Source organism: Podarcis raffonei, chromosome 14 (assembly GCF_027172205.1).
Source record: "Podarcis raffonei isolate rPodRaf1 chromosome 14, rPodRaf1.pri, whole genome shotgun sequence".
Classification (NCBI taxonomy): Eukaryota; Metazoa; Chordata; class Lepidosauria; order Squamata; family Lacertidae; genus Podarcis; species Podarcis raffonei.
In genome coordinates this window covers 3,999,552-4,013,843 of record NC_070615.1, presented here as the reverse complement: position 1 = coordinate 4,013,843, position 14,292 = coordinate 3,999,552, and the positions used below count along the sequence as shown (strand labels likewise).

Below are 14,292 nucleotides of genomic sequence, written 5' to 3'. Positions count from 1 at the left end.
CAGTCCACCCATCAAGCAAGGTGACGTGACTGCCCTAGGTGGCAGGATCCACAGGAACAGCAGGTCTGTCCTTCAAGCATCGCCTGCTGCTCCTGCCACCACTGCCACAGCGATGGCTGCAACACACTCCTTGGAGGCCAGAACTGCCCCCTCCTTGGCAGCAGTACCCCTCCACCTCCAGTGCTGCCTCTACTGCAGCCTCTTGGTGGTTGGTCTCCTCTTACACCTAGGGAGGAAATGGCGGGGGCTGCCCTTTGAAGTCTGCACCCGCTCAGCATGATTCAGAGTGGACCCCTTCCCTATTGCTCCCTTGACAGCCTTTGGTTTCCACTTCAGCCATCAGGCAATGTTCATTTGATTTCCTCCACCATGTTCCTGTCTCGTCTTCCCTGGCTGGGGGGGGGGGACCACACCATTTTGTGGTTCTCCTCAGGTGTCAAAATATCTTGGTCTGGCCCTGGATATTTGATTCCTCATTCCAGCATAGCGATCTTGTGTGGCCAGTGGATGTTACATAACAATCTGCTTAATGCTTCAACATAACCATATGATTAGCTCAAACCGTAAATAAAATTCGGTGCATGCCTGGAGTGTACGATTAAGTGCTTTCCAGGACAGGAGCCAAGTCTTGCAGCACTTTATGAGACTCTCTCCTCTTCTAGACTGACTGACTGAGCAAACTTCTGGAGCACCTGCTCTGGGATAGCTAAGCTCACTTAGCTTGTACACAGAGCTAAAGGGAAAATAAAAATTATAATGCCGTGGAAAGATAACCCAAATTCTTCACTGAAAAGAGCTGAATCCCACAACAGGCATGAGTGAATTTATCTCTCCTTTCTTCTCTGTAAAGTAGTCATGGGGGGAGAGAGGCAAAGGACTAGGGGTGGTCATCAGTGTACCACACCAGGAAATTCCCTTCAACTGCTATTTGGGCAATGCAGAATGCTTCCCATGCACTTTCATGCTATCTTCACCTTCATAAGCTTCATAAGCTAAGATTTGGAGCCCAATACCACATCCTGTGCTTTTTCTGCACTTGCGTGGATTCCCCCAACCCTACCACAGTTTAACCACTAACTTAAATGTTTCTGTTGGTGGGTAGTTCTTTTGAAGACTGTTGCTCCTTCAGTCCCCTGGTGCCTTGCTTTTTTTGTCCAGCAGAGAGGCAGAATGAAGTCAGGCACATGGGAACTGGTTTTGCTTTCTTCTGTCTTTTATATCTGGCCACTTTCCCCCTGTATTTAAGAGAGCAGCTCTGTTGTCTAGTGTCTTCTTTCTCTCTTGAAGAAAAAGTGAGGGTTTGCTTGGAGGGTGAGTGGCTGGTGGCATCTCTCTCCTTGTCGGGAGTAAGCAGTATACTCCAAGTGGGTCCTTTAGAAACTGATGATTTCCCTCGCCCCCATTGCATAAAGACTGTAAGAATTCTAGTGTGAGAGTGCCTCTGTAAATATGTATTTAGAAAAGATAATAATCTGTGAATTGAAATAAGCCTATACTCCAACTAGGCATATTGGAACTATGATTCAGGCTAATTTTCATCTAACATTATATTATCATTATTATTTTACCTAGAATGAAGTTATATTTCTTTCCAAATAACTTTTATTGGTTTTCATGTAAGTACGAGAACAACATAGAACTACAGTAACTTGTCCACCGGTACATTAAGTTTCATATGCAGTACACGGTACACAAGCAATATGTTTATTTATGCCTTATCAATTCATGTATCCTCAGTGTAGCTTGGAAAATGTTACTCTTTCAATAATAGCAATCCAGTTTGATTGAGGTGTGGTTGACGGAGCAGTGCTGCGTTGCAATCTATGCTCATTTCTGGAGGAGTCTGGGGGGGGTGGACTTGGGCCCATTAGCTCTAACTCAGTAATAGCGAAACAAAGCTGGAAATTTCTGTCATTATCTATGCCATGTCCTGTTTTGAACAGACACTGCATTTCTTACTGTGTCTTGTTTGCATGAGAAAAAGATTTGAGCAAGCACTTATTTGCATGCAAAAGATGAAACTGATAAGTGGGGAAAAACACCCTAATTACCCCTTCCTGATTTTTTAAAAAAGGAAAAGTAGCAAGCACTTTTACATTCATCAGACCAGAAACATGTATTTGCATTCACAAGGCAAATAGTAGGGGCAGGAACATCTGGCATGGGGTTAATTAGATGACTTGTGACCCCAGGCTGTTGTGGAGCTGCCTTTGGAAGAAAAGCAGACCACAATACAACTTTAGCAGTAGCATAGCAGGGCATACAGGAAAGGATTATTTACTTATTGTTCCACATCACCCAAATCTCCAAGCGGTGCAAGCAGTGTTCGAAATTAACCCCTCGCCAGTCACTTTTTGCAGCTCAGGGCTGCCACCTAGTGCCCAAGTCAAGATTTGCAGCTGCATGCTTTGCAACTGGCTGGGCAGGAGAGCCTGGCGATACATTGCGATGTTGAAAACCTGACATCGCCCAGCCCCAGTGTGTTGTCTGTGAACCCAAGTCTGCAGCATGAGACAGAGCATCTTTTAAGCCTTTCCGGGAGATGAGTTAGCAAAGTCTGCTGATGACACCAAGTTGTCTGTAGTAGTTTTTAACTAAAAGAGGCTGTGAGGTGCTCCAAAAGGATCTCTCCAAACTGGGTGAATGAGTATTAAAAAGATAAATCTGATTTGGTGTTAACAAGTGTAAAGTGATGCATGCTGGGGCAAAGTATCCTGACATTACATATATGCTAATGAGGTCTGAGCTGGTGGTGGCTGACCCAGCTGAGGGTCCCAGTGGATAGCTCAATTAAGCAGTTGACCCAGGTTGTGGAAAATGATTGAAAATAGAACTGGAAATATCATAAAGACCTTATACAAGTCTATGGTGCAGCTGCACTTGGAATACTGTGTCCAATTCTTGTCACCACATCGACGAGTAGATCCTGCAAAGAATTCTAGTCGATCACCACCCACCCTCCACTGGAGACGTTGGGAGGAGCTGTTTTGACACTGTGCATGCACCCACCCCTGCCCTGTCAGTGCGCGTCTGCCCACGGTGCACCCATCCCTGCTCCCTTGGGAGAAGCAGCCAATGCCTGCCTGCCGACCCTGCCCCCATCCCTGCCCCCTCAGGAGAAGCAGCCATCACCCACCCACTCTGCACCCATCCCTGGGTGGTAGATCACTGCCAGTTTTTATATTGGATCGTAGATCACAGCTGACTTCAAGTTGGACCTGCCTGTCCTAAAGGATATTATAATGCTGGATTTTTTTAAAGGAATGGTAGAGCATCACCCTAGTTTTTTAAAACATTTGTGTGTGCTCCTGCACCATTTACAGGGATGTGCTTTCCTTTGCAGAAATAAAAACATTAGAACTTAAAAAATAATCAAGTTATGTGGGCATGATGGACAGAATGAGACAATGTCCTTCACTGGCAGCTCCACCTCTTACAGCAGCTGTGATTTTGCAAACTGAAAGGAAAAGGTTCACCCTAGTGAGAGCCAGTGTGGTACAGTGGTTAGAGTGCCTGTAGGACTAAAACGTGGGAGACCCGGGTTCAAAGCCTTACTCAGCCATGAAGTTCACTGGATATTACTGTCCTATACATGCCTAAATTTAAGTCCCACTGAGCCCTCTGTATGACCTGTTTTGGTATGGCTGGTTTCAACCCTTCAAATACCACAAATTGCAAAAAGAACCAAATAAATTATCTACACAAAGTTGTTCAGAAATTTATAAAGATACAGGTTTTGGCAAATTACCCCCTGTAATTTTGTAAAAGAGGGTTGGTTTTCACGTTTGCTGGAATGAAACTGCAGTCACATCTCTTCTAGACTGCTTTCCCATTTGATCGCTTCTCTGTTTTAAAGAATTTGTCTTTTGTGCACAGCATTTATTCTATCTTCAGCTAGCTCCCTCATCTTGTCATCATTTGATTCATAATCTTGTAGGGGGAAAACATGCCTAGACATATTGTTGTGGTGACCATAACTAGGCAATTACTTTTGCATTTTAATTTTTCGCCAAAGAATGAACATGCATGTTTTAAATGTGTCAGGAATTGCCTTGCAATAGATTACTTTATACATCCATACAAGGAGAGATGGTGTTCTGTTCAACCTGCACGTCTCCATGCCAAGGCAAAAGTGTGGTGGATCTTTATCCGAGAGATGTTGTTTGCAGATGACGCTGCCTTGACAGCATACTCTGAAGAAGCTCTACAGAGACCCATCAACTGTTTTGCCCAAGCCTGCAGGGAGTTCGGACTTACCTGCAGTCTGATGAAGACCAGGATGTCACCAGCACCCCACACATCAGCTTTGATGAGCACACACTTGAAGTGGTAGACAATTTTGACTGTCTGGGTTCCACCATAACCAGCAATCTCGTCATCAACACTGAGTTTGACAAGTGTGTTGGCAAGGCAGCTATGGCAATGGCTTGCCTCACCAAAAGGGTATGGGAGAATGTGATGCTAATGTCCAATACCGAGATGAAGGTCTACCAGACTTGCGTGTTAAGCACGCTGCTTTATGGAAATGAGTTGTGGGCAACTTACAACCAACACCTTCCACATTCACTGCACCAGGAGGATTTGGGGTATCACATGGCAGGACAGAATTCTAGGCAAAGATGTGCTCTCCCAAGCCCACATCCCTAGCAGGTTTGCACTCCTGTCTCAGTGACGTCTACGCTGGCTTGGTCATGTCCACAGAATGGAAGATGACAGGCTCCCCAAGGATGTGCTGTACGGGGAGCTGGCTACTGGCAGCAGGCCAACTCTGTGTTACAAAGATGTCTGCAAATGTGACATGAAGGCTGGCAACGTCAATCCTGCCATGTGGGAATCCCTTGCAGATGATCGCAGTGCCTGGAGACAGGTAGCCAAGTCCATGGCAATGAATAGAGAAGAAATGACCGCTGGGAGGAACACACACAGAGAGAAAGGCATGGTGCATCTGCAGCAGCAAAACTGGATGCCTTAATCTGCTTCCGCTGCAGCATAGCATGTCTCTCTCATGTCAGCCTCTACAGCCACAGCAGACGCTGCAACCTACCAACAGCTTGACTTCACCTTTGAAGACGCACCTCCTCCACTATCTCCCAAGACAGGCGGGTGCCAGCTGACAACTGGTTTATGCTGTATGCATAATCTTGCCATGTGATGAAATGCATTTTTTTAATTTGGCCAAAGCAGAAACTCTTGGGTCCAATGCCTCTTGGTTTTGAAACGCTAAATCTGACGTTGTGAGTTTTTAAGTATTTTCTCAAATGACCCATTTTAATAACCTGAAAGCTATTATATAACAAGTAACCATAAATTAGTACAAGGCCCTAGGGGGACCCTCACAGTTCAGCAATGAATAGTTAATGTGGTAGAATGTTGAGCAGGTTATTAGTTTTCATTGTACAAATGCTGATCAGGGAATGCTTTTCTAAGGTGTTTAAAAGAAAATATAATTAACTGGTTGTGTGCTTTTGTTGCAGCTCAAATTGAAATTATTCCATGCAAGATCTGTGGAGACAAATCATCAGGAATCCATTATGGTGTCATTACCTGTGAGGGCTGTAAGGTAAGCTTTATATATATTTAAAAAGTTATATATGAGAGTCAAAAAGTGTGTTCAATCTTTGACTTGGAAACATGTCTTTTTGCAAGATTACATGTTTGCTAGTTGACACTAATTATCAATAAACCACCATAGACAAATTTTTAAGCATTGCTGTGTTTTTCTCCATTAAAGGACACTTGTCTAAATTCACACTGCTCTTATAGCTTTAAAGACCCAAATAGGTACCTGTTTAGGAACTTAGGGTCGCTTTCTTGTGGGTATATTCTGTAGCATATTCTTGTCACAATAATAGTCCATTAGTGGTGGATTTGTTCTCTTTGTTCTGTGAGGCTTCCCCACTGCTACCACAGCATTGCTGTCTGGAGGGCCTAAATTACAACAAAACCAGGAAAAATAAATAAATTGGATTTTAGCAGGAAGTTATCGGATAGTCACTGATTGGAAATTAGGCGTTGTGACTGCCCCAAAACTTATGCAGGCACAAACAGTATTGAAAAGGAAAGTTTTGGTGTCTTAGATCATGGCCTCTTGTTTCCTTGAGGAAGGACTTCTGGCAAAAGATGGGCTGCACCTCACAGCAGTTGGCAAGAATGTGTTTGCCAAGAGTCTTGAGAATCTGATCAGGAGAGCTTTAAACTAGATCTTGAGGGGGAGGGAGACAACATTACAGATGACAAAAGAACACCTGGTATGGAGGATAACTTCATTGATACACGGGAAACTGAGGTGGTGCTCCAGAAACCGACTAAAGGGCAGGAAACTACAACAGGGAAGCAACTGGAGGGAACAACTCATGGTTTCAATTGTCTCTGCACAAATGCACAGGATATGGGAAACAAAGAAGATGAGTTGGAGCTTTTAATACAGGATGGCAAATATGACCTGGTAGGCATTACTGAAACCTGGTGGGAAGAGACTCATGACTGAAATGTAGAGCAGATGAAACTGATTGACTGTATGGGACTGGCAGAATTGACGAGCAGAATCCGTGACCAGGGAGAAGAGTCGGCTGAAGAAGACTGGAAAAAATTTAAGGACTATTTACAGAAATACTGTAAAACTAAGGAAAGTTAAATGGTGTTGGATTGAAATTGAGGGGTTTCTAGCTGTAATGATATAAAGGAACATAGATGGGGGGGGGGGAAAGGGTTTGAAAAATAAGGTAATGTTATAAGCTGTAATGCTTTAAATGATGGATTTGCTGAACAAATAACCTTAATTGGGATATAAGGAGGAGAAGTATGAGGAGGTCTGAGAAATTTGTTATTTAAAAGTATGACTTATGAACTTTATTTTTTTTAATGTTTTTGTTTGTTCTGTTTTTGTTTGTTTGTTTAAAAAATTGGAAAATCTAATAAATATTCTTTAAAAAAAAATGAAATGTAGAAATTGGCGGGTATAACTGTTTCAAAAGGAATAGACCAAATAGAAAGGGAGAAGTAGCATTATATGTAAAAGATGTGTATACACTTGTGAAGAAATCAGTGATCTGGAGCATAGAAAGCAGATTGACCGTCAAGCCAGACTGAGGTCTTGGATGATACCTTCTTAGAGCAGATTACCAAATATTCAAAAATGAGAGAGGGAGTCTTCAATTTCCCCAAAATCTGCTGGAATACAAACTCTGCCTAGAATGTAGGTTCTGACAAAGTCCTCCATTCCTTCATTGACAATTTCATTTCCCAGATGGTGGAAGACAAGGGGGTCATCTATCCTGGACCTGATCCTCACAAACAGGGAACAACTGACTGATGAAGTGGAAACTCGGAAACTTGGGAGGAAGTAATCATGTCCTCCTGGGTTTCATAATACAAAGGCAAGGGAAAGCTGAGTGTAGTCGGACGCGCACTCTGGACTTTAAGAAGGCCAATTTTTAAAAAGCTGAAGGAGCTACTGGGTGTGATCCTGTGGTCAGAAATACTCAAGGGTAAAGGAGACCAGAATGGATGGGCATTTCTAAAAGGAGAAATATTGAAGGCCCAAATGCAGACAATTCCAACAGGAAAGAAAAGTGGGAGGCATCTAAGGAAACTGGTGTGGGTGCATAAGGAGCTTACAGATCTCTCTCCCCTCCCAGTTCTTCCTCTGGAACAACTCTCTTATGAAGGCTTCCAGGGCTGGAGGGTGGGCCAAGGCAGATGGGAAAAGCCATTGCCTGATGGCTTCTCCCCTCGCAGTTCCATAAGGACAAAGGTAAGGTTCTGCATTTAGGCAGGAAGAACCAGATGCACACATATAGGATGGGGGATACTTGGCTTACTAGCTGTATATGTGAAAAGGATCTAGGGGTCTTGGTGGCCCACAAACTGAACATGTCCACAGTGTGATGCAGCAGCAAAAAAGCTAACACTATTCAAGGCTGCATCAACAGAAGTATAGTGCCCAGATCAAGGGAAGTAATAGTACCACTGTCTTCTGCCCTGGTGAGACCACTCCTGGCATACCATGTCCAATTCTAGGCCCCACAATATAGCAACCATGTTGACAAGCTGGAACGTCTGCAGAAGAAGGCAACCAAGATGATCAAGGGTCTGGAAATTAAACCTTATGAGGAGTGCTTGAAGGGGGTGGGTATGTTTAGCCTGGAAAAGAGGAGATATGATAGCCATCTTCAAATTTCTCAAGGGCTGCCACGTGGAAGATGGAGCAGGCTTGTTTTCTCCTACTCTGGAGGAAAGGACTTGAACCCATTGCTTCAAGTTACAAGAAAGGAGATTCTGACTGAACATCAGAAAAAACTTTCTGACAGTAGGAGCTGTTAGGCAGTGGAGCGCTCTCCCTTGCGAGGTGGTGGATTCTCCTTCCTTGGAGGTTTTTAAGCAGAGGTTGAATAGCCATCTCCTGCCTTGCAGGGGTTGGACTAATGACCCTGGGCGTCCCTTCCCGTTCTATGATTCTATCATTCTATGAAATCAGAATTGTATATGGCCGCCTCAATAGCATCACAATGAGCACAGACGATTATGAATAGGATGTATGGAGAGGCCCTTATATAGCCTCTTTTAACCTAAACTGGGTCTCAAAATTCTAACTTCTTTTGGGGGCTTCACTGGCTCATGTTCTCCTGCAGTGTTGTGATTTTTCCATCTTGTGCTCTCTCCAGGGAGAGATTTCAGTAAAATTTGGTCCTGTGAGTTTCGCTTCCTAAAAACTATGCAAACAGTACTGACCATTACTGTATTTCTTCCTTTATAAAAAGGATATGGAGAGCACAGAGCCAAAGACAAATCCAGGAGCTTTCCTGTGAAGATTCCTCACCCCCCTCTCCTGCTTTTACTACTATTAAGCCTTTGCACAGAAGCAAAACTCTCAGTTGAAGCCTATGCAGGACCCGCTTTAAGTACTATTGTACATATCTACAATTTATATCTTAGGGAGAAAAAATGCACACACAGAAGGGAGCTTTAAGAATACGGGGCACCCACCTCCCCTTTGCTCCAGACAGGTTTCTGGTAATCTAGGTCTGGAACCGCTTTCAAGAAGGCATGCAACCCTGCAGTTGTTGGTAAAAAACATGGGTACAATATTTACTACCCTACATGTGTTTGAGCCCTGGGTACTTGAAAGTCTATGAAGCTTGTTTTCTCCCACTGTGGAAGGCAGGACTTGAACCAATGGATTCAAGTTACAGGAAAGAAGAACTTTCTGAGAGTAAGAGCTGTTTGGCAGTGAAACGGACTCCTTCGGAAGGCTGTGAGCTCTCCTTCATTGGAGGTTTTTAAGCAGAGGCATTGCAGGGAGTTTGACTAGATGACCCTTGGGGTCCCTTCCAACTCTACAATTCTATGATTATATTCTATGAATATGCCCCAAAGCAAGATCTAGGGTGGAGATCCTTCTCTGGGCACCTCCACATTCACAGGGACCCTCAGTGGTGGTCTTGGTTATGGAATATCTTCTTCAGGCTTGTTTGGCTGACACTTTCATGACCAGTGGAGAGCAGTTCAATCATATTCCTAAGTCCACATAGCCTTCACTTTCCACAATCCATCTCATATTCCTGCAATAAATAAAGATTTATTGAAGCCATTCTGCTTCCCAAAGTGATACGAGTTAATTGCTCTTCTAACAGAAATAACCATGGGAAAATAATTTTTGAATTGGCAGATTTCTTCATTGACAAATTTGCTCAAAATGTGTAAAGACCTTCAGTACTTTTGTTGCTCCTTGTAGTACCTTTAAAAAAAACCACTAAATCAATCAAGATCCTTTATTAGGCATAGCAAACCACACATTATCAAACAGACACCATATACAAATTGTGCATAATACGAACTCAACATAACAAGGTTTGTCCCAGTCATATCTTTGACTTCAAAAAATAAAATAAAATACTTTATTACTACTTGCATGGCCATCCTTCAACACACATTCCTTGGACAGCTTACAAAATGAGATGAAATACAATATTAAAATGCATGATTACAATTAAAAACACCAAAAATGCACATTAAATATATATTTTCCAGCAGAGGTGAATAAAATAAATTTGCAGCTCAATTTACAAAATTAACTGCAGCTTACACAATGAGAACCCAGATTTTGTTTGTTTAAAATGCTGTACATCCTCCTGTCTGATTCTGTTCTGCTGCTTTTGGTGTGTTCCTGTGCAAGTTTTTAGGCATTATAGCAGGGAAAGGTTCATCTGCCAAAGGATGCTAAGCTTCACGGTTTCTGCCACTTCCAGACTGCCGCTGCCTTTATCTGATCATGGAAGGCTTGCTTTAATGCTAATTGCTGCTGGATAGGGGGATTTTCACTGAGAGGGAAGGCTTCAAACTCCCTCTTGTGCTGCGATTGCTCTCCCACATCCACACCTGGTATTTAATTGTTTTAAACCACAACATGGTTGCTAATCACATTTAGAACTGTAGCATTGAGAAGACTGCACATGTTGTAGCAGTTTGATATTGAGCTATGCAGTTCCCCCTGTAAGGTCATCTTAGGACATTGATGACTTGAAGATCAGTAATGCAATTTTTGCTGAAGATGCCGAAATGGACTTTAAAAGTCTGCATATATTTGAAGTCAATTAAAATTAAACTGGCATATTAAAATTAAATCCAGCTATAAAAGGGCTGCTTATCTGCTGGAAAGAACTTTTCTTCCTGTTAGACATGTGTTTTACTCAGCTTAGAATTTAAATATCAGACTAGTAAATTCTTTAACAGACCAGAAGATGACCAGAAGATACGTATGCTGATCAAGCCATGCCAAATAAATTGCATGTCCTGTACTGCCTTTTATACAGTTCACCTAGGGACAGATTTCACTATTCATTTCAAAGTTACAAAGTTTTCTAAGTCAGATGATTTCAAAATGAGATGATTTGGGACTGATGTAGATCTGGCTACCTAAAGGGCAGCTTTATGTGCATGAGCAGCAAGAAGACTATGTGCTACTTATTTTGACCTCATAAGACTAAAAATGTTCACTGCCAAGGGTTTATTTAAAGGTCCAAATGATTTTGGGAGCTTTGCCATTTTAAATGCAATTTGCAGCTCTAAAAATTTATGTTTAAAATACTCTTGGACTGTCTTTCTGTTTGTGATTTATATTGTGATGGCCAATAGTGTCAAATAATAAAAAACTGACTAATCCCATCATTAATGTGCTGTGGAGTTACGCCTCTGCCTCTTCCTTGATTCCTGTTTTCCCAGGAGCCTCACCACCTGGGCTAGTCTGTTTCCTCACTGCTCTCCTGAAACTTCTTTCTGAACAGGTGTGCCCTGTTATCACAGTGGTGTTGCTTCCCTGCTCCAGCCTTCCCCTGGCAAGACTTCCCCAGACTTTAATGCTTCCCGTGATCTAGTGCATTATAGATGTGCAGGATTGTATGTGGGGCGTGGGGGGGTGCGCTTGTTATTCACCATGTCAATCACAGCAAGTCTATCAGGTCCTGGCTACGTAGGTTAGATCAGTGTTTCCCAATTAGCGAATTACTGAGGACCCCCTATTTTTCAAAAGCCAAGCCATGGACCCCCTACTTTTGAAAATTTTGATAACTCTATGCACTAGCATAGCTAGGGGGTTGGGCACCCTGGGCGGCACTTATCCTGGGGGCAGCACACTGGAGCCCAAAGTGAAGCACAAGTCCAAGCACCCCAGAGCCCAGCACACCGCTCCCAAAAGCAGCGCAGCCCAGGGCTAGGCTCTTAGTGCGCTGAGCTCCTACGTCCCCCCACCAGCTTCTAGAGGGTGGCCGCAAAAGATGCAACTGTTACATGCTGGCCCTGCAGCACACCTGAGCCACGGCATCTCTCCTGGGGGTGATACGGTGGCTGCGGCGTCTGCAGGCACTGTGCTGCCCAAAAAAGCAGTCTGGGGCTTGCATTCACCCGTCACCTCCCTCTCAGCCGAGTGATTGCAGGGGCCAGAGCTGCCACACCGTGTCACCCGCTGCAGGCACCTTCCTGCTGGAGGGAGGCTGAGGGGGAGGCGGTGGGCAGACACCCTGCAGGCTACATGCACATTGCCGCTCAGCAGCCCTGCCCCAGCTCGCCCCGTCCCCATGGCTGGCACGCCCTGCCCCAGGCGCCCCAGCAGCTTCCTACGCTGCTGACTCTATGATAGTTACCTCTCCAAAGCAATTTTTTGAAGAAAATGTGGGGTAGCCCCTAATAAGCAAAGGATTTTAGGTATACTAAAAACAGACTAGGGCTGAGCAGTACCTCATTTTCAACATTGTGATATAACAGCAGCTAAACATCACAATATTCTGTTATATCACAGTGTCTGAAATTGGAGATCAGGTGTGGGGAAGAGGGAAGGAGCAGCCACAGAGATTTTTTTTGGGTGGGGCGGGAGCAGAGTCACCTCCACAACATGGTTTTTTGGGGGGGGATAGGCAGCTGGGCAGCCAGTGGTGGCAGCCAGTGAAGATACACATCCATTGTGGCTGTTGCTGCTGCTTTCCAGGAGAAGGTAGTGCAACAGTGCCTTGAAGTGACGTCAGTGAGGGAAGGCCGCTCAGATCTGGCTGAGATCATTGTGTGACATTGGCAGTGCCTTGAAATTGGCTGCCCTGTACCCCCTCGCATGAGAAGCGATATATTCCTGTGTATTGCTGGGTCAAAATTGTTACTGAGGTGTGATTTCAAAACTGATTTTTGCCAATATTGAAAAAATTGCACAGTGGTAAAACAGACCATAAAATCTGTGATATTACGATGCAAAAATGACAAAAAATAGTTGGGGGGAGGCAAGGGATGGGGCTGCGCCCCTAATTGGGAACCACTGAATTAGTTTCTAGACGTTTGGTGCATTACGCATTCACTGTTCATACTGGTTTTTTTATTTGGTATTTGAAAACATGCTCCATTTCTTCTGGCAAGGAGGACTGCCCTTGCTAGACTTCTGTGGCAGTAAATTTTTTTTTTTATGCATTTCACTTGGGAGGTCTGTTGTTTGCATGGTTTGCAAACATGCCTGGAATTTGGTCTATGGCAACAATCATGCCAGTTGGGGATTTCAATCCCACGGATATTGATTTGATGGATAGTGCTCCACGGGATAAAGGGGATTAAGAATAAGAGATGCATAGGCAACCTACCTGGCCCATCTGCTGCATGAAACTTTCAGCCGGGCTATTGCCTACAGAGATTCGTGTCACAATAAACCAGCCTCTCAGCTGGGTGAGAAGGTGAGAAGAAGATGGAGCAGTTACTGCCTCTGGTCTGATCCAGGAAGGCACTTCTTATACTCTTAAGTAAGAGCGCATACTTTGTTTGTTTGTTTGGCTATCTTAACTATCAAAACATTAAGATATTACTTAAATATGCAGTCTTGTTTTGTAAAGGTTAAACTCACAATAGTGAACCACAGGAGTCCTCTTCAGGCGTTCTTGCATGTGTGAAGGGGCTCTGACAGACAGCCTAGTCCTAACCCCTAGATCTCTGTATGCATACAACCCTTGACAGCCCTTTCACATATACATATTGAATGCCAGACAAAAGCTAGGATACTCGTAAAAATAGTAAGACCATTCAAAACTGAAGCAAACTGCTCCAGAATCACAGCAATAAACAGTCACTGATGTTCCACCCACCTGGAATCAAGGATTCTGAGTAAAAGACTTAAAACTATTTGCTATATAATCCCAAATTTATGAGAGCAAGAACCCAGATTTCTACAGTTAGAATGTGTGTGTTTTTTATTTTTGTTTGTTTTAAAAATAAATTCAGTGCAAAAGAATGAGAGGGTATGGGGGGTGGGGGGTGGCCAGGGGAGACCAATTCTCTGATTCCTAATTGGCAATTACTAGAATATTGCAAAGTGTAATGATACGTGGAAATGTGTAAGTGTTAGCAATAAATCATGGTATTATGAATAAATCTTTGCTGTCACAGACTGGTGTGTATCCCTTCCAGAGTGTCTGTCATTAGGATGCAACAAGGCAGCTGTCAGCTGTTTTCTTGTAATTAAACAGCCAATGAGCAGCTAATTAAGACATATGTGTATACAGAAGTGGGCATGTTAATGAACTGTAGGAATCAATTCATTAAATGAAAATTGTCAAAAGACAAAATATGAGCTTAGTAGTTCAAGTTTCTGGCAGGCTCAGAAACCAGTGGTGAGAGGAGCATTAACTGCCACTCACAAGACATGGATGAACATTTATTTATTTCTTCTTTGAGGAAGGAAACTAAACAGAACACTTCACTGGTGCTATTAATAGGTTTTATGAAAACTCCCATTAATGCCATTAAATTTAGCTTTTTGTAGAAATTGTT

At 43.4% G+C, this 14,292-nt stretch overlaps 1 protein-coding gene across 2 annotated transcripts in view; it reads left to right on the top strand.

Moving 5' to 3' along the window:
• RORA (RAR related orphan receptor A) overlaps positions 1-14,292 on the top strand; it is a 73,327-nt gene that overhangs the window by 39,095 nt on the left and 19,940 nt on the right. For both annotated transcript variants that reach the window (XM_053365354.1, XM_053365353.1), the window contains exon 2: positions 5,475-5,560. In XM_053365354.1, coding sequence (XP_053221329.1) covers positions 5,475-5,560 — 86 coding nt within the window. The remainder of the gene's footprint in view (positions 1-5,474; positions 5,561-14,292) is intronic.